Source organism: Sycon ciliatum, chromosome 1 (genome assembly GCF_964019385.1).
Source record: "Sycon ciliatum chromosome 1, ocSycCili1.1, whole genome shotgun sequence".
Taxonomy (NCBI): domain Eukaryota; kingdom Metazoa; phylum Porifera; class Calcarea; order Leucosolenida; family Sycettidae; genus Sycon; species Sycon ciliatum.
Window position 1 is genome coordinate 23,705,356 of NC_088643.1, and position 27,697 is coordinate 23,733,052.

General features: G+C 48.6%; 2 protein-coding genes across 2 annotated transcripts; one reads left to right on the plus strand and one right to left on the minus strand.

Moving 5' to 3' along the window:
* Nucleotides 1-1,409: 1,409 nt before the first annotated feature.
* On the minus strand, nt 1,410-27,620 carry LOC135819118 (uncharacterized). Its single transcript, XM_065332272.1, has 31 exons — nt 26,223-27,620; nt 25,426-25,460; nt 24,523-24,710; nt 24,047-24,163; nt 23,619-23,694; nt 23,217-23,284; nt 22,950-23,009; nt 22,287-22,393; nt 21,075-21,190; nt 20,651-20,726; nt 19,127-19,234; nt 18,218-18,359; nt 17,192-17,280; nt 16,159-16,246; nt 15,718-15,810; nt 15,249-15,365; nt 14,521-14,614; nt 14,106-14,164; nt 13,236-13,360; nt 12,278-12,399; nt 10,475-10,584; nt 9,893-10,043; nt 9,441-9,491; nt 8,929-9,059; nt 8,379-8,464; nt 7,971-8,043; nt 7,074-7,271; nt 6,529-6,705; nt 5,885-5,999; nt 3,765-3,826; nt 1,410-2,599 (listed from the first exon to the last, which is right to left on the minus strand). Exons 1-31 carry the CDS (start codon nt 26,816-26,818, stop codon nt 2,180-2,182), a joined length of 4,050 nt encoding a protein of 1,349 aa, XP_065188344.1. The 5' UTR covers nt 26,819-27,620; the 3' UTR covers nt 1,410-2,179.
* On the plus strand, nt 2,734-3,667 carry LOC135806714 (collagen alpha-2(IV) chain-like). Its single transcript, XM_065320940.1, has 2 exons — nt 2,734-2,840; nt 3,091-3,667. The coding sequence occupies exons 1-2, from the start codon at nt 2,734-2,736 to the stop codon at nt 3,665-3,667; spliced, it is 684 nt and encodes a 227-aa protein (XP_065177012.1).
* Nucleotides 27,621-27,697: the final 77 nt, after the last annotated feature.

Below are 27,697 nucleotides of genomic sequence, written 5' to 3' on the forward strand. Positions count from 1 at the left end.
CAGCAGATATTGTGGCCAGCTGTTATGTACAATCCTGTAGAGCCTTTGTAGTCACAGATACGGGACAGATACGGGACAGATACGGGATAGCGCCAGGCGTGACACAAACAAACAAACAAACACACAAACAAACAAATACCAAATTAAAGCTGTATGGACCCTGGCTAGCGCCAGACGTTACTGAAGTAACGTCTTCTGCATAGCTACGGGAATAATAATAATAATCACCGGAACTGGAAAGCAGATTGACAGAAGATTGACCACAACCATTTTCTTCGGTCACCATTTTGCGTTACCATGGTGTTGCCATGGTGATACCCAGAATTTTCGGCGCAACCAGAGTAATTGGCTGAATTTTTTTTAAATTTTGCGATTTTTTTTAATTCTATCATTGAAATTTGCCTAATTTGTTTGAATTTTGAATTTCAATTTTGAGATTTTTTTCTTGAATTTTGTGGAAACCCTTAACAGTGAGGCAAACAGAGGAGGCGGAGGAGTCCAAACATAGAAAGCCACTCTCGGAATGCGTTGATTACAAAAGCAAGAGACGTACATCGTCAGCATTTTACTGTTTACCCTAAATCCAACGGTACTCGTATCCAGCACCCAAAATACCATCAGTTTGGCATCGTTTCGGCGATAGAATGCTCTGTTTACAGGGAGAATGAAATGCTAATCATACACACACACACCACACACACGCACACACGCATGCACACACGCGCACACACACCACCACCACCACCACCACACACACACACACACACAGTGACACACAGTGACACACACACACACACAAAGTGACACACACACACACACACACACACACACACAGTGACACACACACACACACACACACACACACACACACACACACACACACGCACACACACACACACATACAAAACGGTACAGGCCGACGGTCGAAGTTAGGGCTAACAGGAAATGCTAACCATCATCATTGGCATGTCTAATGTGTGGGAGAGGAAAGTGTGACTGGCGTGTCAAGCCCCTACCATAAGTGTCCCTGCTTCTTTTTCCATCATACTTGTACTTCGTACTATCCTCATGATCATACCCACACTCACACTCATAGGTACTACTACTAGGGAGGGTTGTGAGTTATTGTGTTTGACGTAAAAAAATCAAGAAAAACTCATGCTACATGCATGCATTCCGTGGTGCATATATTGCCTGGCATTGTAAATGAAAATAATCGTCTTCCTTACAACTCTGTGCCATGCAACCACCCAATTCCTGGTAGAAGACAGTAGGTGCAACACATGGATTTCGCAAAAGAAGTCCTACCTCGACAGTCATATGCACAACATTACTAGGCAGTCATAATGAGTATGTGTTCACGTGCACATACACCCCCCCCCCCCCCCCCCCCACACACACACAGAGCATGTGCACACAGCATCCATACTTCTGCAGGCTGAAATCAAGTGCTGAATAAGTTGAGCATCAGCAGAACATGAAAATAGAGCTGAATACTACGGGTGTAATCTCAAGCTGCATATAGCCCGTCTGCTACATACCTGTACGAGACTGTGTACAAATCATCGCATGCCATGATAACATACCGTAGTGTCTTGTATTAAAGCCGGTCTCGTATAGAATCCTGTTTTGAATAAAAGCCTGATTTTCAAGATACACTGCCAGCATATAAGCCTGGTTTTACTGTGGACACACATAGAAATACCTCAGTGGTTTGAATAGAAGCCTGACGTGAATAGAAGCCACAGCTTGCCTGCCCTGGATGTGGTACAGTACTAGTACAGTTTGAAGTATCAACAAGTCAAGTCAAGGCGGCTGTGATGATGCACGGTGCCGTCGCTAAGAGGCACGTGACGAGAAGAATGGAGAACCAGGCAGTGGAGAACCGTGCAACCGGCTTGTTTGGAAATCTCCTTTGCTCTTGAATCTCCTTGACAGTGCACCGCCATAGAACTCAGTTATGTCTACACACCTCCTTTGTGCCTCAGTTCGTGTTTAACCTGGTAAAGTGCATACTGTTTTCCAGGTCGTTGTATCCAGACTGCATAGTGTGCACGGTTTCTACGATGTACTGTTTCTTTGTGTGACTGTGGAGATTCAATCGGTGTGGAACTGAGAGTGAGAGAAAGAAAGGGCTTGCCGCAGTTGTGTTGTAGTGCTTGTCTAATACTAGTAGACCTCAACACCACAGATGCTGCAACTGCTCCTCGGCGGAGGGACTTAGCGTTTGTTGATCCCGACTCACTTCGCTACGGCGTACGGATGGCAGCTGCCGGGTTGTCTGCGGCTCACGCTGTGATGCACTCGGGCTCAGGCTGCCCGGCGTGGATAGGCAGGCAGCACTGGAGAGGGAATTCTCATAAGAGCTGAACACCGACAGTGAGCTGTGCACAGTTCGCCTACTACTCTGACTAGCAGTGCTGTGGCTACTTGTCTCCATTGCATGCAGCACCGGATCCTGTAACTGCCATGGCCTGCCCGGCCAGCCACACGACTGCAGAAAGGCGCACAGCTCTGGACTCACAGTGACCAGGTGGTGCACAATCTCGGTCAGCTTCAGGTCAAGAGTGACGCGGATCGTGCGTAGCTCGTCCGATACCTGCACCGGGTGAGAGCAGAGGGCAGAGTGCAGTAACACTGCATTGCTACACATAACTGACAGGATACAAGGGTGTTCACTTGATGCCATTTCATATGCAGGGCCGACAGGTCCAGTCCACATGCTATGATTCAATGGCTATCTATCTAGAATATCATGAGATTCTGACTCAGGTCAGCTTAGCAAGACTGCTGGCAAGGGTCTTGGCAAGACGGATTAAATACCTGCAGCCCCGGAAGATGTACGTCTCTACCCTATGCTCTAAAATGAAATCGGCTAACGCAGCGAACCAGGTATTGTCCACATATTTTTAAAGGTATACTAATACCTCGGTTATCCGGACCCCGAAGTTACGGGCACTTCGGTCTACCGGGCACTATTTGGGCGAGTTTCAGGGGAAATATTACTACTCTGTTGTCACTTTTCGTAGAAATATTGACGTCATATGCCATATCGATGGCCTTTTCCCAATCAAAATGTATGTGATTCAGAGTTACGGACATTTCGAAGTTACGGGCAGTGTCCGGTCCCGGACTGCCCGGACTGCCTGGACTGCCCGGACTGCCCGGACTGCCTGGACTGCCCGGACTGCCCGGACTGCCCGGACTGCCTGGACTGCCCGGACTGCCCGGACTGCCCGGACTGCCTGGACTGCCCGGACTGCCCGGACTGCCCGGACTGCCCGGACTGCCTGGACTGCCCGGACTGCCCGGACTGCCCGGACTGCCTGGACTGCCCGGACTGCCCGGACTGCCTGGACTGCCCGGACTGCCCGGACTGCCCGGACTGCCCGGACTGCCTGGACTGCCCGGACTGCCCGGACTGCCTGGACTGCCCGGACTGCCCGGACTGCCCGGACTGCCCGGACTGCCCGGACTGCCCGGACTGCCCGGACTGCCCGGACTGCCCGGACTGCCCGGACTGCCCGGACTGCCCGGACTGCCCGGACTGCCCGGACTGCCCGGACTGCCCGGACTGCCCGGACTGCCCGGACTGCCCGGACTGCCCGGACTGCCCGGACTGCCCGGACTGCCCGGACTGCCTGGACTGCCCGGACTGCCTGGATAAACGAGGTATGAGTGTACATGATAAAGCACTGGTATCAGTAACTTGCGCCAGTCTAAGAATTCAGAGCGATTGCTAGGATCAAATGATAGCCAATTACCTGTGCTCGATTCGGTCCTGACACCAGATTTGGTGGGTCTCTTGTCATCGACAGTGCTTTCTCTTTATTCATCACAAAAGGAAAAGAGAAGAGAGGAATCAGGTATAGAGTGGTTTCACATCTATCACATGACCATAAGGGGCAGCCATGTTGCTTCCAACTCCACTCCCCCCCCCCCCCTCTCTCCCCGCATCTATGGGTCACATTAGTTCCACTGTCCACATGACATGATCCATTTCTGCACCAATTTAGTCACATGGCAAAGATGTGAAGCCACACTACAAAACAGGATGCAGCTTCTGCACAACTTCATTTTCTTCCTATTAAACCTGCTACATGGTCAAGTTTATGCACAAGTTGTGCGGAGAGGGCACATTTTTTATTTATATTTTTACTATTAACCCAGTCCTACTGGAAAACATGTGGGGAACGAAAAAAAGAAAGAACAAGACACAGGGGATGTAGGGAAGGCGTCGCCGTGCCGATGTGCTGGGAGCAACTCAACTCGGCGTCAGCATTGCAACTAGGCATCGAAAATAGGGGGGGGGGGGTGTTCACGCCTCCTGTACTCCGTGCCGAGCATACACCCACTCTCTCCCAGTCCAGGTGCAGCGGCCCTCATTCCCATGAATCTGTGACTGGCTAGATATCACTACATGTATATGCTTCTCCAGCTGCACTTCATGTTTGGCCTTTTATTATTTCGGCCAGTCAGCTACTTTACTTCTTTTTCGACTTGGGGGTTAGACAAGGAGAAGTAGCCATGCAGGGGCGTGAGCCCGCCTTTAGGCACAGGGCGGGGGGGGGGGGGGGGGGGGGGATCAAATTTTCACCAGTTGTAGTCTTCGGGGTACTGAGTCGAATGGTCTTGGTCCGAGGAAGCTGAGACGCTCTCTTCCTCCTTTATTCCCAATCGAACTCGCGCACTTCCACCGAAACTGGGTGACTGCGCCCTACTAGATAGGGATTTGTATGGAAAAAGTCACTAAAAACGCCGTTTCGTTCTTATATAAGCATGGATGACCGCGATTGGTCCATATTTTGTAGTCTTTTGGCCGCTGAGTCGACTGGTTTTGGTCCGAAAAGGCTGCAATGCAGCTTTCAGCCCTTATTCCCAATCGAACACAGTTGAGTAGGCGGTCACGTGCTCATTTACAGCCTGTTTGGGCCCATTTATGTCACTCGAGTTGAACCTTTGAACCAGGGAGTCGTAAAAGCCTCTTTACGACTCCCTGCTTTGAACCTTTGAGTTGAATCTTGATGTGAAAATTGTAGTCTGCAGGCACGGTGACCAGGCGACTGGAATACGCATGAGCACGTGACCGCTTACTCAACCGTGTTCGATTGGGAATAAGGGCCGAACGCTGCATCGCAGCCTTTTCGGACCAAAACCGGTCGACTCAGCGGCCAAAAGACTACAACATACGGACCAATCGCGGTCATCCGTGCTTTTATAAGAACGAAACGGCGTTTTTAGTGACTTTTTCCATACAAATCCCTATCTAGTAGGGCGCAGTCACCCAGTTTCGGTGGAAGTGCGCGAGTTCGATTGGGAATAAAGGAGGAAGGCAGCGTCTCAGCGTCCTCGGACCAAGACCATTCGACTCAGCACCCCAAAGACTACAACTGGTGAAGATTTGATTTTAGGGTATACTTCCCCTTTAAAAGTGGGCTTGGCCTGTAAAAAAAATGTAGCAGTCAGTATTGGTATACCGTAAAATCCCGCCAGAGCGCCCCGTCTCTCCTATCCGCCCCTCCCTGACTTCTTGTCAGGGACGTGATTGGTTGTATCCTCGTATGACTATCACAGTCTGTGATGCCGTACTGTACTGCAGACGCGTGCTCGACCCCGTTGGAAATGTACGCAACAGTGCCCACCCTCTTGACCAGGGATCGCACAAACCCTGAGTTTTGACGGGTCTGCACGACTCCTGGCTCTTGACCTTTGGTTGGTGTACGAGATGCACGAACAGGTTTCGTAGGGTGAGTACTTTTTCATGTAGCACTGAATGCGGCAAGTAGGACTCGCCCTTCCGCCCCTCCCCACCTGAAGCGTCGAGGAGGCAGGGGCGCTCTGGCGGGATTTTACGGTACTACCACCAGTTGACACGGGTCCTCACCTTCAAAGCCACTCACATACTGGCCAGACAACTGGAAGAAGCTGCTGGACAGGCTCTCATGGCACTTTGCGTAGAAGTGCATGATCATCTTCATCAGTTTACCAGTGCCGATGACCTGTGCACATGTGGAAGACCAGGAAGAGTCCGTAGTTCAAACGCAGTAGAGCTTATAGCTATTCAGATTTTTTCTTGTGTGTATGCACTATACATGTACTGGTCTTCTCATGGCATACCTGCACAAGTACTTCACACAGTAATGTACATAGTTGCTATGTCTGTGCATTGTACCTTGTTCAGGTAGTTTTCATATTATGACTACTCTTCTGTTTCTCTCTCACATTGCTCATGAGTAAGAACAACATGGTGTTTTGTCTTTGGTGCATCTCGACAGCAATAACGGAGAGGATAGGAGAGGTAAACATCATGACAGACACGCAGATGGACAGGTGGATGGATGGATGGATGGATGGTTGGTTGGATGGACACATGGATGAATGAATGGATGGATGGAAGGACAAATAGACAGATGGATGGACAGCCTGGGCCAGGTAAACATATGTGGGATTACTGAGTGAATGGGTACACAAACAAAACAAAAAAAAACAAAAAAGCGAGTGCCAGGCTTCATCGTTGGCAGCTCTCACCTTGAATTGCTTCCTGGCTGTTGACTCGCGGCGACTCTCCTGAGTCTGCGCTACACTCTCAGACAGTATCTCTAGTAGTGCTATTGCATCATCGCAGAGCACTAGCAAGTAATCCAGTGTTGCCGCCAAGCTCTGGCATACACGCCAGCACTCCAGCGACAACAGTGACATGTCTTGCTACAACGCGGTGCACGGTATAATGGAAGGGGAAATGATAGAAACAAATACAACGCATATTTTACACATCTGGATTGAAGCCACCGACACGGTGACTCCTGTATGCCTAGCTAAGGTATGACACATTCATGGGCATGTGTACTGTATCTACATTGCAATCCGTCCCCGTGACAACCAGTTGCATGACAGAAGTAGGGCAGGATGTTCATATCGGGCTAACTAACTTAAAGAGTTAGACAGGTTTCACTGTACAGGGTGCACACTTGTCCGCATTCCTTCAAAAAGTAATACTGGTAGACTTCTAGGAAGACTTCTATGCCATGCCCTAGTGTAGTGCCTTCTAGTTCAGTCGGTCACAGTGTGCCTACCTGTTGAATGATGCATCCCACTGACATCCAACGCACCGCTTGCAGTACAGCCTTTCCCGTGCCCTTCTTGGCCAGCACAGTGACAGTATCTATGACCTCGCTCCACGCAGACTGCACAATCTCCTTCCAACGGTCTGGCGCACGCGGTGATACCAACACGCCCGCCTTGGAATAGACCAGGCGGAAGTGAGCCGTTGCCTTCAAGAACAGAAAACGAGCAAAACTCGAGCAATGGGCCACAAAAGGTAAAGGTGAGATGATTTACAGGTTGAGGGAAAAATATCACCGGAGAAAGGGATGAGAACGAGACGGGAAAGAAGCAAGGAGGCCTCTCTTCCATGTTCCCATGGCTAACTAGTTACTCCTGCCCATGGTAACTCCAAAGCATGCTGCTCCCATACTTCGGATAGCCGTGTACAGCTACAATTTGATCGCGTGACGAGTACATTGTCCCATAACCATTACAGATCACCTGACCAACGCCACAGTCGGCACATGATGCCCAATACAGGGCCACATGATCATTACAGGTCACATGACCAATACAGGGTTACAAGACCAGAGCACAGCGCCACGACTAATACAGGGTCACATGATCTTTACAGGTCACATGACCAATACAGGATCACGTGCCCAATACAGGGTCACGTGCCCAATACAGGGTCACATGATCAATACAGGTCACATGGTCATTACATGTCACATGGTCATTACAGGTCACCTGATCAGTGCAAAGTACCATGCATTGCATGACCATATTGACCAGTACAAGATCATCACAGGTCTACTGACCAATGCCGCAAAGTCATGTGAGTAGTGCATATATACATACAGCTGCATGGTTGTATAGATGTGTATAGTCTCATAACGGAATCTATAAGTGGACCAGAACAGTACCTGCAGTGCTGACGGAAATACTGTCAGGCAGCGCTCCAGGTTCGCTTCATCTTCAGACGTGAACGTGCTTAGGCTGCACGGATTCACACAGACATGTTATTGTCTCACTAATATTGTCATGAATGTGCATGTACTGACATCATTTTATTGTCCTGTGTGCACACACTAGCATAACTATTGTCCTGTGCACATCGTGACTATAATCATTATTGCCCTGTGCTCGTGCGCTACTGTATTTCCTTGTGCGCATGCAGATATATGAAGGGTAAGTATACTATACTAGGCACCAAGTCGTACACTCAAGCATGGCACTACTGCACTGTACATCATTCACCTGTACTTGCAGGGAGAAGGGGGGGGGGGGGTATTGGCCTTCAAGTTTAGGTAGCTTCACACACACACACACACCTGTTAAGGCTGTTGTCCTTGAACAGCCAATGCATCACGTATCTCTTCTCCACGCGCACATGACGCCAGTCTCTTTCCACGTACACCTGCAAGACCGTGGCGACATGAACAAGCACTCGTCTCTAGTAGCCCGCTAGTATACCCAACACCATTCAGGAATACATGCTGAGCATGAGCTAGAAGCCTGGCGTGCCTGGCCTGGGTAGATGTCAGCAGGAGGTGATTGATGCTATTGAATGCCTGTCACAACATTGCAAACCATTTCTGCCCAATGATCGACCTTGATCACTAGACTGTTTTGTGTAGATGACTAAAAAAAACATCCACTGATCAGATGCAGCATCTAGTCTTAATTTTAAACATTCCTAATGAAGGACATAACGTTTATATAGTACACAACAGTGACACAAGTTGTGCACGGATAGACAGGAGAGGATCATGACTACAAGTAATAATTATACCGTAGTACGGGAGCAGACCACATGAGCAGTCGGTAGTGCTATCGGAGGCATTTCGTTTTCCTTCTTGTTTCTCTTCTCAGTCCACTCACCTCAATCCAGATTTTGCTACATGTGAGAACCTTGGATGCCAGCTCAGCTTTTAGAGTGCTTAGCCTCGGACTCTGCGCTATGAGATCTCTTAGCATTGCCGCTGTCCACCGCTTGCTGCCGCAGTCAAGCGCTGCAGCAGAGGACAATATGTGTGAGATAGTGTAAGGCACAGACCAGAAATAATAGCGTTTTCTCTGTGTGGCCACTGGTAGGTGCGGACCTGCATATTCACCCCAGCGGCATGACCGCATGTAGAACCTAACGCATGCACACTGCAGATTGTTTGTGGCCGTTGGAGGTCTGCTTGAGTGAGAATTGGTAAACAATACATCTCCTACAGCCGCCGTGTTCATTTCACGCCTGACCTAAAGGCAGGTGGGCGGCTCACTCACGACGGTCAAGACATTTTCAGATCCCTATAGCTGTTTCCACGGCTATATCAGCTGATCCTAAGAATTGCCTGAGCTTATTGATCTCCAGTGGGAGTGTATCATGTATGAGGTGCACTTACACATCAACACGACCTCATCGCTGAGAAGAAGCTGCTTGACATCCTGCACAACTGTGACAACAAGCAAAACAACATCGCATTCACGTCAACGATGCTTAGCTCAAGCAGTCGCGCCAGTACATGTCGGCACTGGGGTCAGGGGCAGCTTTCCAAAACCAGGCAGCATCAGTCCATGTGATCCGCGGGCCAGAGCATCTGAATCCTGTTTCCGATGTTTTTTCCCTAAAGTATGGACCGTTCCTAGTTCTATTACATGCAGCACATGTACAAGTATTTCATTTTCATGTGATCATTGGATGACATTACTATTTAATACAAGTAAATAGAGCTGTCTGCCACTATGCAGGATGTTCGATGACACTGATTACTGCCTGGAAGCCGGATATTGTGTGTATTGTTCAATGCCACCATGTTGCTGTGAAAGTTCTGCGAATATTAAAGCAAGTGCTTACTGACAGCAGCAAACATGGGTGCCACCGCTTGCTCGTCTGGCTCTCCACCATCCTGGATGTAGAAGTGTTCCTGGATGGTCACGGCCGTGTTGAATGGTAGCAATGAGCCGCATAGCAGGGACAGGTCGTTGACCGTCACTCTATTGGAGACCTGCGCCATGATATGTACACATACATGTACAATCATGTACACAGAGACACAGACACATAGACATACAAACCGCAGACACACGGACAAACATACACACATGCACACATAAACAAGAGCATACACGTACATCATGTGACCTCAGACACATACTGGTACGCAGAAACTTGAAGCCACCGCTGGCAACCAGCTCGTTCAAGCTATTTGGGGAAAGGGACACAAACAAGAGTATGCACCAGTGGGAGGACCGCTAGCTGTACTGCAGTGTTTTTCTATCGCAGCTCAGGTGCCTATTAACTGCAGTACAAAACGTTCTACTCAGCTGCAGAGTTGTACATGATTGTCCAGCAGTGCTGGCAGGTATTCATGGCCAGGACTACACGACCTGTAATGCGGCCTAGCCCAAGGTGGAAGGGGCCATTGCCATCGCCTACCTTGAACTTGCTCTCTTGTATCTGTATGTTCTGGCAGGTGAGCATACTGGCTACATGCTGACACCAGGCAATGTGAGCAGAGTGGCAGCAGAGTACAGCGCTCTTCAGCCCTGCAACCGGACAGTCATGACAGAAAGAAAAGACACCCATGCCAGGGTCTCAGGCCACACTGCAACAATATACATGTACAACATCTTGATTCGAAGTATGCAAGAATAGTGGGCTCGTGCCAGGCTGGATTTCTACGTTCTAGCATCCCACAAGTACATGGATGCTCACGTATACACATGTATGTTGTGCACTACTTCCACCCTACTGTTCTACACACACACACACACACACACACACACACACACACACACACACACACACACACACACACACACACACACACACACACACACACACACACACACACACACACACACACACACACACACACACACACACACACACACACACACACATATACACACACACGCACACACACGCACACGCACGCACGCACGCACACATACACACGCACACACACACACCGTAGACTCACGCACGCACACACACACAGCCACACACACACACCGGGAGATACTGTGCCAGCAGTACAGTGACCCAATGAGCCGTTGGCACACATCTCCATGATTGCAATGTCCAACTCATACGACCTGCCACGGCAGATGATCTGGACCTGATTATGGATCTCTACTGTGTACATGTACGTGATATCAGAGTGGTGTTGCAAGTTGTTCGAACTGAAGTGTCATACTCAGTCAAGTGTTTTGTTTCCTTACCAATGGTTTCTGTATAGGTTCATAAGCACAATAACAGGGTGGCGTGTAAGCTAGTGTAAGGTTCACATATTTCAGCAATGCGTACTTCAAGCGTATCCCAGACATACTTGGGTGGTATGTGACCGGCTCATAATTATTATGAGGAAGGCACCGTTCGTTACATGTGTTACTAACAAGAAATGATAGCCATAGTCCCTCGGCATACAGACAAAGTCGTATCATATTGCTCGGGCCCACGCATGCCGCTATGCCAAGCGGTGGATAAGAGAAGCGTGCATCTACAGTCCATTCATCGGAAACAGTCCCGCTGGCTTTTGAAAGTCCGATTTGGGCCGAATTGAGGATCAAAAACCCACTTTTTAAAAGGTAGCTCGAACCACTTTGACAATGAAAAACCTTTTACAGAAGAAGTGCTGTTTTCTCTGTTCTAAGTTGTTCTCTAGCATACATACGCCCCAGAAATGATATTCGTATGGGGGATACTTATGCATTTTGTTGTACTTATGGCCACTTGAAAGTACAAAAAACGTAATTTTCTGAGCTTCGAGGCCCCATAAGTACAACAAAATGCATAAGTATCCCCCATACGGATATCATTTCTGGGGCGTATGTATGCTAGAGAACAACTTAGAACAAAGAAAACAGCACTTCTTCTGTAAAAGGTTTTTTCAACTCCAAAGAGGTTTGAGCTACCTTAAATCTCTAAAATCTGGGTTTGGATCTGCTTCTCCATACATTTTGCCATGGCATACCTGTCCCAATTTTGTAAAACCTGGCTGAATTTCTATTTCCCTGTTCTTGGACTTTTCTGGCCCCAAATGTGGCAAGGAGTAATTGCACAGGTCACACAATGCAGGATGTACTGTTGTTTTCACGATATCTACAACTATGTGCGGCAGACACCAAAGAAGTAAGGGTGCCAGTTTCCAAAGAATGGACTGTAGGCAAGAGCGTTCAGCTCCTGAGCACTTTGTCCTAGTTTGCGCACTGTGAAAGAAGCAAAGCATGATCTCACCGAATGCCGTGGTCCCTGTAAGCGTACACACACCGGTGTCGGGATTGCAGACCTGCAGGGGAGACTGCGGCTTCAGCAAAGTAGCCAAGACTGTCTTCTGACGAGTTTGCCGCAGGCAGAACCTACCAGAAACAGGCACACCGCAGGCACACAGCAGGCACACAGCAGGTACACAGCAGGCACACCGCAGGCACACCGCAGGCACACAGCAGGCACACAGCAGGCATGCACGCATGTATGAGCAATATACTTTGCTACATGAGCAAACACACCGACAGCCAGACAGACTGGTCTGAGTGAGACTCTGCTCTGCCGTACCAGCTTTCTGTTGCAAGACCAATACAGGACATTGTAATCGGTGTGGATGTGCAGGGTCTGGTGTGCCCTGGCAGCTCGAGAGGATGCTGAGACTGCTTGCTTGGTCAATCTGCATGGCCTCACTTTCACCTTCATCTCGTGTCCATCAAGAGCACATGTATACGGTTAAGCTACAGCTACAGCTCACATACGCCCAGATTGCATATCGCGGGTCAGCTTTAAGCACATCTCCACCAGTTAATTTGCAAGATCCGGAACTGTATACACATCAAAGTCACTCACTGCCGTACATACACAGGTTAAAGCTGGTCACATGACCAGTGGCATCCAGAAACTGCCTGCACTTGACCTGTAAGACCATTACCGTATTTCCCAGTGTGTTGGCCCCGCCGGGGTCTAAGCCACAGGGGCGATCTTTGGGTTTTCCAGGGGTTTCAAAGTGCGGCAAACACACCGGAAAATACGGTATTCTTCGACAGCAAATGCGTGGAATGCGCAAGAGTTGCCATGGCTACAGAGACCACCTGCCGTGTTCGAAGACCGAGATAGGCTGGTTGCATGATTCAGCTGGAACTAGGCTTTAGCTATACACAACGTTACGACCTCACACAAAGTGACATGCAGTTCCATGCAACCGTACCTGTACATAGCTGCAAGGCATTCCTCGCTGAGTATTCCCCACGGCGACTTGGGAAAGAAGCGGCCGGAGCAGATTTCCAACAGGAAGTGCTCGAGCACCTGATCCAGGCGCACATCTGCACAATACTGAGCACAGGATAATGAACAGCATTGCAAGGGTAAATTATAATTCAGGTTTTGGACGTGACTACAGTCTGTGCAGGCAAGGCGATGGGGGTCTACCATGCAGGTAACGTGTTCACCCATATGTAGAAATGGGTGAACAAGGACCTGCTTGTTGTCATGGTACACTGAGCGAGCGACACAGTGCAATGTTCGTCCATGGTACCCTATCAGGTCTCTCATTGCACACTGGACCGTCAAGCACAAGTAGAAATATGTGTACTCAATGCACGTAGTGTATAGCTTTCCTCACACATAAATCCTGTGTCAGCCTCGGAAAGTACGCAGTTGATCATCTTTCACTGGATTTCTTGCACGGGTGCATTCCACCTATGATATGCTGTTGTGGAAATGGAAATCTGGTCGGAGATCAGGCGGCCCCAGGGCGCTGGCCAGCAGCAGTGAGTACGCATACGATCAACACGTGCGGTGTGCACTGCATGCAACGTTCGGTACGCACTGAGGGCGCCGGCCCCGGTCATTCGACCTGATTTCTATGTCCACGGCCGCAGGTGTGTATGGCAGGCACATGCAGGTACATGTTTCAGTGCTTCATTGGTCCACATCTGTGCACAAGGAGGACTGACAAGCCACACCAACATCCGAGTATGTCTTGGTCCGCTGTGCTATTATCATGCCAGAAATCCCCCCCCCCCCTCAGCCAGCAGTGAATACAGCTGCGCACTGGTAACCAAGACCACTAACTCACCTGCAGTCTCATGTCACCGACCATGCTTGCACTTGCTTGCCCGCTTGCCAAGTCCAGTACTAGGAATACAATACACGTACAGTGGAATCTCTCAGCCGCAAGTCCAGTACTAGGAACACATACACGTACAATGCCGGAATCTCTCACATATAGACATCACCAGGATCAGACATGCCTGGCATATACAGTGAGTTATTCTGATTACAAAATCCATAGCAATTTGGTTGGGAACGCATAGGACTGGAGAAGAGTGTCCTGGTCCGAGAGGTATCCACTAAAGGAGGCTCTGCTGCATCATAGGCCAGCAATCTCCAAGTCAAATTTAGTAGGATTGGTCGGCACAACGCTACTGTAGACTATGCATTGGCCTTTCCGAGGCACATGCAATGCATCACGGTTGTGCCAGTCAACATACCAAACATGTCAAATCCTCTGGGCTCTGCCACTCCGTTGGCAACGTGATCCACTGCTTCTAGCAATGCCGGTACCGGTGTGGACTGAGATGATGGCTGCAGTGGATCATCGCCGCAAGAGTAATTGCATGAGCAGTCAGAGCACACAGGGCACAGTTCCCAACACTGATCACATTGCCACAGGCATAATACTATCAATGTTACTTGGCTTATTTTTGCCTGTGGAATTCAGTACCGTGGTAGCAGCAAAGACTCTTGAAGGTTTGCATCTAAAGAAGGTTTCTGTTAATGTCATCCTTGATCCCCGATGCTGCAAACAATATGGCAGAAGTCTGCAAATGGCCAACTCCAAACCAACTGCCGCCACTCGTACCGGCAGCAAGGCTAAGGCAAGATTACCATCACTATACGCTAGCACTGCATATACAGTTCAGAGAAAGTCAGCGGCTGTTCAGCTCAAACCTTCTGACTTACATCACACACTGAGATATTATTGTATAGAATGAGGGAAAACAAATGCAGACAGACAAAAACATTTGAAAACTTTTAAACTCTCTTTTAGGACAGAAACAAAAGCTGCTTGTATGATACGTTAGTTATACTGAAGGCTGCATACTTGGTTAGGCAGATTGTACATATGTCAGCCAATGCTCTCTTGCTTGGGAGCCTGGACTACTCGTCAACACTGATATCAGAGCTGTTCATGCAGAAGAATGACAAGGACGCTAACCTTTTTCGTTTGTGCAGACCCTGCGGCAGAACCACTGACACCATCGTGTGAAACATCCGCGGCTGGTCTTGATGACGAAGGCAACCTCCTTCCTCTGTGCAGGCCTTTGACATATTCCTTCAATGGCAAAATAATAGGAGGGGTATGTCACAGTAAAACAGGCCTTGGAAATGTTGATGATGGAGATATAAAGGACATCCACAAGATATGGCTATGTACGCACCTTCCCACATAAGCTAAGCCCACATTTCCCCCCCCCCCCCATCCATGAGAGTTCACAAAAAATGTGTACCAGTTCGCTTGATTTCATGAACACACATGAATAGACAGACAGACAGACAGACAGACCAACTGACGGACGGACAGAGACAGAGGCAGAGACAGAGAGTCGTTTACATTAGCACTAGGACCGGCGCATGCGAGCACAGCCCAGGACTACATGTATCTGGCAACACGTGCTAGGACTCACCTTTATAGTGGAGCAACAGTCCTGGACGTACTCCAGTGCTTGACTCAGCATCAGTTCAATCAGCGAGGTGAGCTTCTTTAGTCCACGCATAACCTGTAAAGGCAATCCGACCGACAACCGACCGATTAACAACGGTACAGCAACCACTAGGAAACGGGGAGGAAGGTTCTATAGACAATGAAGTTGACCTTTCCTCCTCATCTTCCTCTCCCTCCTCCTTCTTCTTCCTCCTCCTCCTTATCCTCCTCTCCTCCTCCTCCTCCTCCTCATCCTCTTCCTTATCCTCTCCTCCTCTTCCTCCTCCTCCTTATCCTCTCCTCCTTCCTCCTCCCCTCCCGTCCTCCCTCCCTACCATGTGCCCCCCCCCCCCCCCCCACAGTCACCTTCGCCACACCATTGCTGCGGTCACACACCCCTTTACCATAAACTACCTGCACTGACCTGTTTGTCCAATGCTTCCACCCCGGTCAGCTTGCGCACCTCTGCATGACACTCTCGATAGGCCAACACTTCACATAGTGGGTCCACTCTGTCAGAATCCACAGACACACCGCATGAACTAATCCAATCAATCTAACGCCAAAACAAAAGATAAGCTTGTTTCGGGTCGGCAGCCCCCAGAAAACAGACTCGGTCGGCCGGGAAAAAACGTTTTTGAACGACGTGTTTGGTTGTTATTATCAGTGATTCTGGTGCTTACATACATGTACTCTAGTATGTGACAGACAAGAGCAGTTGAACATACTAAACTCGAGGTACACATCTGTATAATATGCACATGTGACATGGTATGGATCAATGTCACAGTTGACTAACTGCACTCATACAGGCTGTACACTCCTGGCAGTGTGGATGTCTAGTACTAGATGTAGGCACACTGCACGTATGCATGCTATGATGCAAATGAGCGGTTTTGCCAGCTCCCTACAGGCTCCCATGCACCTATTATACACATAATGCGGACCAAAAGCAGTTTCAGAATGGGGGGGGGGGGGGTGACACGGTCGGCCGAACCGAAACAAGGTTCTTTTTCTTTTGGCCTAATCATAAATTGTATCAAGAGAGAGAGAGAGAGAGAGAGAGAGAGAGAGAGAGAGAGAGAGAGAGAGAGAGAGAGAGAGAGAGAGAGAGAGAGAGAGAGAGAGAGAGAGAGAGAGAGAGAGAGAGAGAGAGATACAGGGAGAGAGAGAGAGAGAGAGAGAGAGAGAGAGAGAGAGAGAGAGAGAGAGAGAGAGAGAGAGGGAGAGAGAGAGAGAGAGAACGAGAGAGAATAACCCATAGAGCATACAAATTGACCAGCGGAGTCACTGAATACAGGTGATCTTGAGTGCTGTGCAATGGTCCGAGAAAGTCTCGTGGAAAACCGAGCGATGATTCAGGCGTGTGTAATATGTTAGTTCAAAGAAACGCTTTCTCTCCTCAGTTCTCGGCTGGTGGAAAGGTGAATGGTTAGAAATGAGAGGCTCTAACTCACCTGGCCGAGTCATGCTGACCGTAGTCTATGGGCATATCCCGTGTGACTAGCTGCAAGATTCCCTGCAGACATTGATCATACTTCTCTTCCTGAAGCGAACACATGCAGAGAGAAAGCTGCTCGCAGGTTCTGAAATGCTGACTAAGACAGCAAGCATGTGAACGTGTGTACTGACAAGTCATGTGACGACTTCCCCCGTGAATATCATTCAGATCATGTGACAGGTCATGTGATCTAGGAATAGCCTCTATACTTATCATGATCCTGCTGCTGGGCAAGGCAACGGCAAGTCACACAGCCGATCGAGCCATAGTCTCGACATTCCATTGAGCTTAGAAGACATAAAAAGGAGGCATCAGGCGACTCAAAATACCCAGCTGCTTAGTGAACAAATAATAGAGAGGTTCCGGGGTACGATTTTCCGTGCCAAAATCCGTATGGGCGCTACGGATTTTTTCCAGGCGTGCTCCATACGATTTTTCGGCACGGAGAATCCGTGTGGACTGGCTTTCATACGAACCATGTTTCGTATGGAGATTTTGCGTCATCGGGTGCAGAAAGATTTTTCGCGTACAAATTTGGTACGAGAAGCATCGATTTTCCGCGGGAAGTTTTGATTTCGGTACAAATTTTCAAAATAAAAAGGCATAGCGCGGGAATGTGACATGTTTGCGATCGTAACCTAGGCAATGACGGCAAACACATAAGTTTCGTACTCCGGAACATTTCACTGCTCGAAAACGACGTATAAAAAATCCGTAGCGCCTCTACGGATTTTGGCACGAAAAATCGTACTCCGGAACCTCCCTAATGTTATGCGAAAGAAGTTATAATGCTGAGTCAGCGGAATTCCACAACTGCTTATGGGTGCTCAGTATACAACGTGAGCTGCTAGTGCATCGCTCGACTGTGCCAAAGCCTCTCAACTGAAGATGTAATCGCATACTGTGACCTCCATAGACAACCACTGACACTGGAGATGGCTCTGTTCTCTAAAACCAAGCCAGGCCAAAACAACATCCTTACTGTGCCCAGCTGTTCTGCAGTGTTCCTCGCGATGGCAGCTTGCATACTGTTCAGGTGATGCAGCAGTCGGTGCAGCTTTGCAGCAGTGCTGGCCGACAGGCGGTGAACAGCCTGAAGAACTGCCAGTGACTGGTCGGTCGGTCTGTGCATAGATCCAGACATGTACATTATACTCATTGCCAACCATGCTAGCCAGAAAAGCGATATTTGAATGCACAAATGTCAGGGCAATGCACACAAGAACGGATACAATCTGCGAAAAGTCACATACTAGTAGTCGAATGCTCCCACTAGTTGCACAGCCAGGGTCATGTGGGTTCAACATGAAAGCGGGACGGGTAGAAGTAAATAGGATAAGAGAACAGACTGGCAGGGAGGATAACTGGACACTGTGGCGGAGGAAGATGATACAGACTCAGTGACCACTCACTGATTGTGGGCATGTTACCGGGAGACCAGACCTATCTGTCCTGTATTGGCATGCATCCTGATTACAGAGATCAGTACAACTTGACTGCCGGGAAGAGCGTGGGATTGAACCTGTATGTCCTGAGTGTGTGGAGGTGTCCTTGGTTGAGAAGTGTCTGCAAAGAAATAGTTGTTCCACAAGTTTGTCATATGACTACACTCCATTGTGAAGAAAGCGTACACGGCGTCTGGACAGTGGAACCAACATGGCTGACCGTGACCATGCGACCAAGGGCACTAATGCAGGGATAAACTGGAGATGGAACCAACATGGCTGACCGTGACCGTATACGACCAAGGGCACTAATGCAGGGATAAACTGGAGATGGAACCAACACGGCTGCCCCGTAATGGTCATGTGGTCATGTGGTCGATATCGCCGGATATGCACCAGCTCTACACGGTACTATCCTGGAGGGGAACACCGCCGCCATGGCTTACCGTTCTTCCAGTAGTATACTGAACAAACAGCACGGCAGGGATGTCAGCATATCCATGTCCCTGTCCCTGTGCAGTATTGATTGCGTGAGCTGAGCACGGTATATCCTCCTGTAAATGACGACAAAAGCCGGTGCAACAGTAGCCAGTGTTTTACCAACACCTACAACAGTATACAATCATGTACATGTATTACCTCAATGCTGGAAATAACTGCTATTACCTCAATGCTGGAAATAACTGCTATTACCTCAATGCTGGAAATAACTGCTATTACCTCAATACTGGAAATAACTGCTATTACCTCAATGCTGGAAATAGCTGCTATTACCTTAATGCTGGAAATAACTGCTATTACCTCAATGCTGGAAATAACTGCTATTACCTCAATGCTGGAAATAACTGCTATTACCTCAATGCTGGAAATAGCTGCTATTACCTCAATGCTGGAAATAACTGCTATTACCTCAATGCTGGAAATAGCTGCTATTACCTCAATGCTGGAAATAGCTGCTATTATCTCAATGCTGGAAATAGCTGCTATTACCTCAATGCTGGAAATAGCTGCTATTACCTCAATGCTGGAAATAGCTGCTATTACCTCAATGCTGGAAATAGCTGCTATTACCTCAATGCTGGAAATAGCTGCTATTACCTCAATGCTGGAAATAGCTGCTATTACCTCAATGCTGGAAATAGCTGCTATTACCTCAATGCTGGAAATAGCTGCTACCGACCTGTGAACCACTCTGCACACCCACCCATATTCACGTCTTGGGGATATATTGGGATTTACAACCTCCACCTTGGGATACTGAAGTACTTAGATGACGCAAGTTACAAGAATATAATTATGTTGGACTCAGTATAAAGTCCATGCACTATATGATGCCCAGCACCCTATCTAGAGTCCATTGGTCCAAAATCCCCTACTCAGAGTCCAGGAGTCCGCTCATTTTGAACTCTGTATAGGGATGCCTAATTGGCTGGACTTCATACACGGAGTGTTGTCCACATAAAGACTATTTATAGTTGATTCCAAGCTTGAACTGTGTATAGTGGATTTTGGACCAATAAACTCTATATAGAGGGAGCTAATTGGCTGGACTCTGTACAGGGAGTGATGTCCATCTTTATTGCAAACTATGAACTTACAGTTGATTCCTACAAACGTAGTTTGGCTTGTGTATAGTGGATGTTGGACCAATGGACTCTATATAGGGGATGGACATCATATAGGGGCTGGACGCTCTACTGAGTCCAACATATACATGTACATAACAAGCACACAGCAATCAAGGAAGATAATTTGCAGAGTGTTTTTTTTACTAAGCCCACTATATGCTCCCGAATAAATGCGGAAAGTGGCAGCGGGTCCCTGCTGCTCAGCCGACCTTGGTGGTCTCGGCGTCTGCACAGACAAAGCGTGCCAGGAAAAATAGGGAACTGAAGACATGAGAGAGAGGGAAAAACAAGACAAAGCACCCGGGGAGCTTCACAAGGAGATTAGCCGCCTCACAGACTCACCGGAGCCAGCGCAGCACAGATGGTTGATTGGGGTGCAGGAACCGACTTTCCAAGCTGTCAGTGTTCAGAACGATATCTGCAAGGAAAAACACGGGCATCTTAACCGTCACATGCTTGATAGAAGCCTTCGTATTTTTTACTTGAAGAATGGCAAACAGGACTTTCCTTGAGGATACTATTAGAAATCTCCAGGACAAAGTGATCAGAGCATTGCTATTTTAAAACAATGGATGCATGGAACATTGACTCAAACACATCATTATCTGTTCAGCCACACTACCCGCTGACACCATGCCCCCCCCCCCCCCAACACACACACACACACACACACACTCTGCACATGCACACATGATTTTCCCCTATAGAATCATACTATGTGACTAGTCCCAGAGTCCCAGACACTGCAGCAATGCAGCCGTCTTACCAGCTTCTTCCTCCTCACTCGGTAGGAACATGGCCAGATAGCTGGTGATTGTACTCTGGCTGACAAACACGCCTTGGTGCAGGGAGGCAAGCGGAGGAGGTGCAAAGATGAACAGTCTGTGGTGCAGGATCGAGTGGGAACAACAGCACAACCAGCAGTTACTATTGACGCATGTACCCACCAGTCTCTCTCTCTCTCTCTCTCTCTCTCTCTCTCTCTCTCTCTCTCTCTCTCTCTCTCTCTCCTCCTCCTCCTTCTCCACCCCCCCCCCCCCCAGTTCACAGTGACCCAAATAAACCCATACACACAGAGCAAATCATGTCTTCTCCTTATAACCACACACTTTGACGAACCAAGCAATTGCACATTCCATACAACCATATCCTCAAAGACAATGGGAAGGGGAACACAGGGTAATCCCCACATCTCCACCTTTGTACACATCAGATGAGTACAATCACGTGGGCAGCAGCATGGCAGTGCCATTTTACACCTGTATCTGCACACATCGCAGCCAAGTGGAGCTTGCGAAATGCTACAGGTGCTGCTTAAATTTGCTTTAGCCACTGTGACTATTACAAAATACTAATACAGTCGTCCCTCTCTAATCCGGCACCTTTTGCTACGGCGTTTTCTGCTGGATTAAGAAATCCTGCCCTCTGACCCGGCCCTACCCAATTGCATGCATGTATCACATGTACGTCAAAACGCAGGGTTTTTCCGTGTCGACCCAAGTATTTGGTGCACGGCTTTATATTCTCAATTGTTCTCCGGGAATATACACAGTGATAAAGTGATAAAGTAAAACAGAGAACATGTTCACATGTACTCTTGCACACACACGCACACACACACACACACCTGAAAATTGGCAGGACACTACTCCTTGCTAAAATAAAAAAAAGTATGGTTGACTGCCGTTGTCTTCTGGACAAGCCTAGCCTGGCCTGGCAAGGAGTGCACGACTGCCGGATTATGAAATCAAACTACGTGCAGTTTGAGCGATTCGTTTCTCTTTTTCTGAGTCACTGCCGGAGGCGGAATTCAAGTGCCGGATTAAGATGTAGGAATTGAACGAAAAAAATCGGTTTCGTCAGAAAGTGCGCCGGTTGGCAAGGGTTCCGGATAAACAAGTGCCGGATTAGAGAGGGACGACTGTACTAAGTAATAGCTGTAGGCTGCCAGCCTCTCACTGTACAAATATCAGATTACCTTTCACGTTCACTGGCAGCCTTATCAGCCGTCTTGACCAAGTTGAGCTGGTACACTTTAGTGCCGCACTCGTAGGGAAATCCGTACTCACTGGTTCCGTATATACACTACAGCAAACACGACCAATCACAGCCAACACAGCAACACCAAGAACAACTGAGCCATCAGCTGAAACAAGTTCCACATTTTCCCGGCTCCAAGGCAACTTATTATGATTTTCTATGCACAAAAAACGAAATTTAAAAACTCGGTGTGGACTTTCCCCAGCTGGGATTCGACATAAACTGCGGCCTGGATTTTGTTTTAAGGTGATCTACTGCCAGAGGCAGATTGGGAAAGCCTTTTATTAAGCATTATGTGACCGCGATAAGAATTGAGACGCGTGGACCAATGATAACAGCATACAGTACTGTCGACTAAGAACGGAGCGCCGAAGAACGGCCAGGCTAGAATTTCATCAAGCACAGCATACCAATGTATACACGGTGACTCAACTGCACATGGACTGTAGGAGGCTGCCCCCCCCCCCCCCCTAGTTCTTCGGCGACCGACAGTACTGTAGTGTTTATGGCAAGCCACGCAACAACTCCAGCTACTTATCACCCAATGCTCACAGACCTCCAGCACACAACTCCAGCTACTTATCACCCAATGCTCACTGACCTCTAGCACACATGTCGCTTTTGAATTTATTGTAGTGCAGACGGCCGTCTTGAAATCCTCCTGGGGCAAGCACGAGAACAACCAAAGTAATGTTGCATCAGATACCAAACAGTTGGTCGTGACTTTGACCACCGGAATGATGTACATGTGACGGATATTTCACCGAGGGATGACTGTCCTGTATGGACCCCAGTGCAATGAGATCTGAACCGGCAGCATAGTGGACCAGCGTATGTGCGCTCCAATCACATGCCCAGACAGGCTTACCACACGCCTCAGCAAGTCAGGTATCTTCCACATGTTCACTTCTCCACTCGCTGATGTCAAATGCATCCCTACAGCAGAAGGAGCATTATATCAAGACAGTGCAGCAGCAGAAGATTTAAAGAACAGTGGTACCAGAACATAAACGGCATGCAATCGTTCAGACTGTCCGAAGTTGCTGGTGTACAGGAAGACAGGCATTTCTAAAAGCGTCATGACCATGAATTTCCACTGTGCTAAAATTCTGTGCTGTCACTTGATGCCGGAAAGCTGATCTGCAGCTGCGGTCCATCTTGGCGTCAGTCGGAGCCCGTTTAACAACTGAGACGTTGTCAGCAGGCCCTACATGCATCACTGCAGTATATAGCATGTCAGAGTAGTACATACTAGTGGACCACGGCTTACCAAGGACAATGTGCTTGGAGGCTTTGTTCATTGCCAGAACATCCGCCACTACTGCGGCGGCAAACAGCTCCAGTGCCTGTGTCGGATATCATAGGAAGACGGGCGTCATTCGGTTAGACGGGTTCACAACCAAAGAACCGGGGACCAAAAACTGAGGGGAGAGGAGGGGGGGGGGGGGGGAAGGGGCAGGCAGAAGCGGTGATACAACATACTGCATGTAAGAGAGTTGGAGGAGGAGGGAAGTAAAAGGTAAAAAAAAAAAAGTGCACCTACGGTCACAGCCAGCCCATGTGCATTACATAATATGATTTCAGCAGGTATCGTGTCACCATTGCATGTGCTGAGTGCATACCTGACCACACATAGATAGATGTGAATACACATGTAAAGCACAGATGATTAAGAAGACAATTCCAGCGCACACAGACCTGATCTTTTGACGGGCCCCACAGCAAATAGTCTAGTTGCACTTCCAAGTTGACGGCATGCTCCAGTAGCGACCCTCTGAAGATGAAGCTACCATTGACTGACCCCACCACCAAACACTATGCAAGGGGAGAGAGAGAGAAATAGAGATAGAGATAGAAATAGAGAGATAGATAGATAGATAGATAGATAGAGAGAGAGAGAGAGAGAGAGAGAGAGAGAGAGAGAGAGAGAGAGAGAGAGAGAGAGAGAGAGAGAGAGAGAGAGAGAGAGAGAGAGAGAGAGAGAGAGAGAGAGAGAGAGAGAGAGAGAGAGAGAGAGAGAGAGAGAGAGAGAGAGAGAGAGAGAGAGAGAGAGAGAGCATCTGCATCATGATCACGGACACCGCAGTAACATGCTGACATTCGAAGTTACATGAAAGTCTGGCCAGTACAGATTAGTGCATTACACAGATCAGTAGGACTAGGAGCACACGTACATCAAAGTCTTCCTTCGGCTTGATTGCAGCTTGCGCCACTGCAGCGAGCGATTCAACCAGCCAGCGTAGCTCGACGACCTTGGGTGGACAAGCAAACTGAACAATGCGCTCCAAGCCCCACACTAGCCGACGGTTGTCCGAGACAAGCAGCCCAACTCCTTCCGGCGCAAACAACACCGGGATCAGTTCTACAACACAAAACCAACATGGAGACATTGGGCAATAATTTAGGGGTGAAACGAGTATCTATTTTGACCAATCGATCACTCATTCATAATATTCGATCGAGTATCCGATTATTTCGAGTATTTTATCAAAATTCAAAAGCGCTAGATTTGTGAGTTCTCGACCAATTCGGAAGAAATTATCTGTGAAAAGTCGCCAACGTCTTGTACAGAGTGTAAATTAGCGATTTTCACCAATACTTTCATTATCTCATAACAAACTAACGTTACTTGCCGTGGTGATCGCATCATCCAAGTCATAAAATACTGACTCAAAGGCATGCATAACGCATGCATACCAGTCGATGAGCGGTACAACAGAAGTTTTTGAAAAAATAGAATGCCAATACTAAAAAAAAAAAAAAAAAAAAAAAAAAAAAACATCGAGTGCAAAATTTCGAATACTCGCTCGTTTGAAATTTTCGAACGAATACTCGAATATTCGAACTAATCGTTTCACCCTTAGCAATAATTATGACACTAGTTGTGATGCTGGTGTGTAGACCGTAGAGGCATCACAAACACCAACTTGCAACCCAATACATAGCATATCTGATGACGCCTTTCACGTACCCTCAATCCAGGTTGTTTTCACATTCTCAGACAGAGGCTATTGATGAGAGGGCAAACCATCTCAGTGTGAACATGGAGGAGAGAAAGAGAGACCAATGATACTTACTGGGTTGATAATGGTCGCCAACTGCCAACCGTGATCTGCAATACACACACACGTGTAGAGCACGAACACATGCACACACAAGTATTCACTTGTATTTAATATAGACATACGAGTTTGTACACACACATGATGCCGGTTCGCGTGCCGACCGATATTGAAAGAAATACATTGTTCTACCTCTTCCGGAGGGATTCCGACGGCTGCTGCCAACTGATAAAGTTCATTGGCAGATCCACTCTGGTAGTAACCATCGGTGGGAGTGTGGGCAATGAACACTACAAACAAGGCGCATTGCATATGCACCTGAAAAGAATGACTGTGTTGATCAACGTGAATTTAAGCCCCCCCCCCCCCCACACACACACACCTGCTACTTTCAGGGGCGGATCCATGAGGGCTTTCAGGGGTTCGTGGAACCCCCTAAATTCCGTAAATGCACTACTGGCAACCATATGCGTGTCCATGTACATGTATCATCTATTCAGTTTTGACTACAGTATACTGGACCCCCCTGTAAAGATCGCTGGATCTGTCGCCGACACTACATGATACTAAGCATACATTACATGATGTTAAGCATACACTGATATACACACGCATGCAGCCTGAGTTAGGGCCATTGCAGTGGACTGCTGTGCCCCAGGTGCTTTCTGAGTTGAAAGCAACTGGTCGCAGGTCCGAGTTTCGGGTGATCCGGATCTCCGTACCATCGTCCGATAAGAAAACGCAAGCCGCTGAGGCTATTTTGGTTTCCGATATTAAACAACCCACTTTTAATCTTTACCTACTGCACTTACCTCTCATGTTTAACCAGTGCTAAGTGACGTAGCTGTGAGTATGGCGTGAACGGCAGGTGTGAGCCGCTCAGGGCACGGCTAACCATGCAAGCCAGCTCAGGTATGACACCGTGCCGCTTCAAATACCGCTCGGTGATCTGCACGACTTGACTGCTGTTGCATTGCTGCTGCTGTTGGTGGTGTTGCCTCCGCCGCTGCTCGCCTGTGCTAGGCGTACGCGTGCCCGATAATGACCCCATGTCTGGTATCAGGCCGGCGACCAATGACCGGATGATGTCATCGCTTACATCATGGTTCAAAGCGGAATGTACTTGCTGTGCCATGTGACTGTCTGCTGGCTGGGTGGCTGCTGCTGCTGTAGGTTCCCGGAGAGGAATGCTGGGAGCAGTATCGCCTGCATCCATACCAGCAGTGCCTGCGGGCTCGAAGGTGTCGTTCGGTGTCGCCGCTCCGGGATCCCCCGCTGACTCCCCGGCTGAGTGGTGGCGACTGGCTGAGTCCACCGCTGCATCCACATCGTTATCTCGAGTGCTGGCGGTCGCCCCATTGCCGCCGCTCCGCAGCAGAGCAAACAATCGCTTGCGCTTGCCCATCATGCACCGGCTGCTGTGTCAGGTCGTGTGTGTGTGTGTGTGTGTGTGTGTGTGTGTGTGTGTGTGTGTGTGTGTGTGTGTGTGTGTGTGTGTGTCGGGGTGCATAGGGCGCCGCTCCGATCACATGCAACACAATGAAAACAACTCATGTACAGAGCTCGCAGTGCCGGTCTACGCTGTGCTGCATGTCAGATAATATCAGCTCACTGGACTAGCGTCTTGCTAGCCACTGGTGGCAGTAGCATTGCACAGCAGCTGCCTTCAATGATTTAAAACCGTGAGTTAGGAATTACAATTCTGCATTCTTTCTCTCCGTCCACAAGCCCGCTGTATGAGTAACTCTGTGGTCTCAGCCTGAACTGCAGAGTGCTGCAGTCCGTCTCGGAAGCCGAGAAAGCAAGTGCCCAATAACCATAACGTTACACTCGTAGCGACTTCAAAGGCATCACGTTTACTCCGTTTACTATGTTCTAGCGGCGTGGCGAAATGTTCCGGACCATGAACGAGGTCAGCAAGCGCGCGAAGCATTCAAACTACTTCCCGGTCCCGACTCCAGGCCATTCATTCTTCGTATGACTATGGCCAGTATGGGTCAAGACTCATAATAATGAGGACAGAGCCCTACATGTGGATCAACGAGCGACAACCGGCCACTCGCTAGATCGCTGTCGAGAACAAAACAACAAGTCATCCGAGTTGGAGCAGGGCAGCAGTGGAGGAGACGATGGAGAGACTAGACACCGTTGTCGTTGACCTTGCAAGATTGTAGATCTAGTCTTTTTGTAGTACTCGTACCGGTACTAGCAGCTACAGACTACAGACTTAGTACAGCTAGCTCGCGCCTTCCCGTTCCACGTAATCGTTGTGTGGTTGTTGAGGTAT

Coding starts and splice junctions, on each gene's coding strand:
- LOC135806714 (XM_065320940.1), top strand. CDS start 2,734: ATGGCTATCTATCTAGAATATCATGAGATTCTGACTCAGGTCAGCTTA. Junction 2,841..3,090: donor TACCTGCAGCCCCGGAAGAT/GTACGTCTCTAC, acceptor TATGTGATTCAG/AGTTACGGACATTTCGAAGT.
- LOC135819118 (XM_065332272.1), bottom strand. CDS start 26,818: ATGATGGGCAAGCGCAAGCGATTGTTTGCTCTGCTGCGGAGCGGCGGC. Junction 18,360..19,126: donor AGTATACTACTGGAAGAACG/GTAAGCCATGGC, acceptor ATCTATGCACAG/ACCGACCGACCAGTCACTGG. Junction 9,492..9,892: donor ACCCATGTTTGCTGCTGTCA/GTAAGCACTTGC, acceptor TTGTTGTCACAG/TTGTGCAGGATGTCAAGCAG.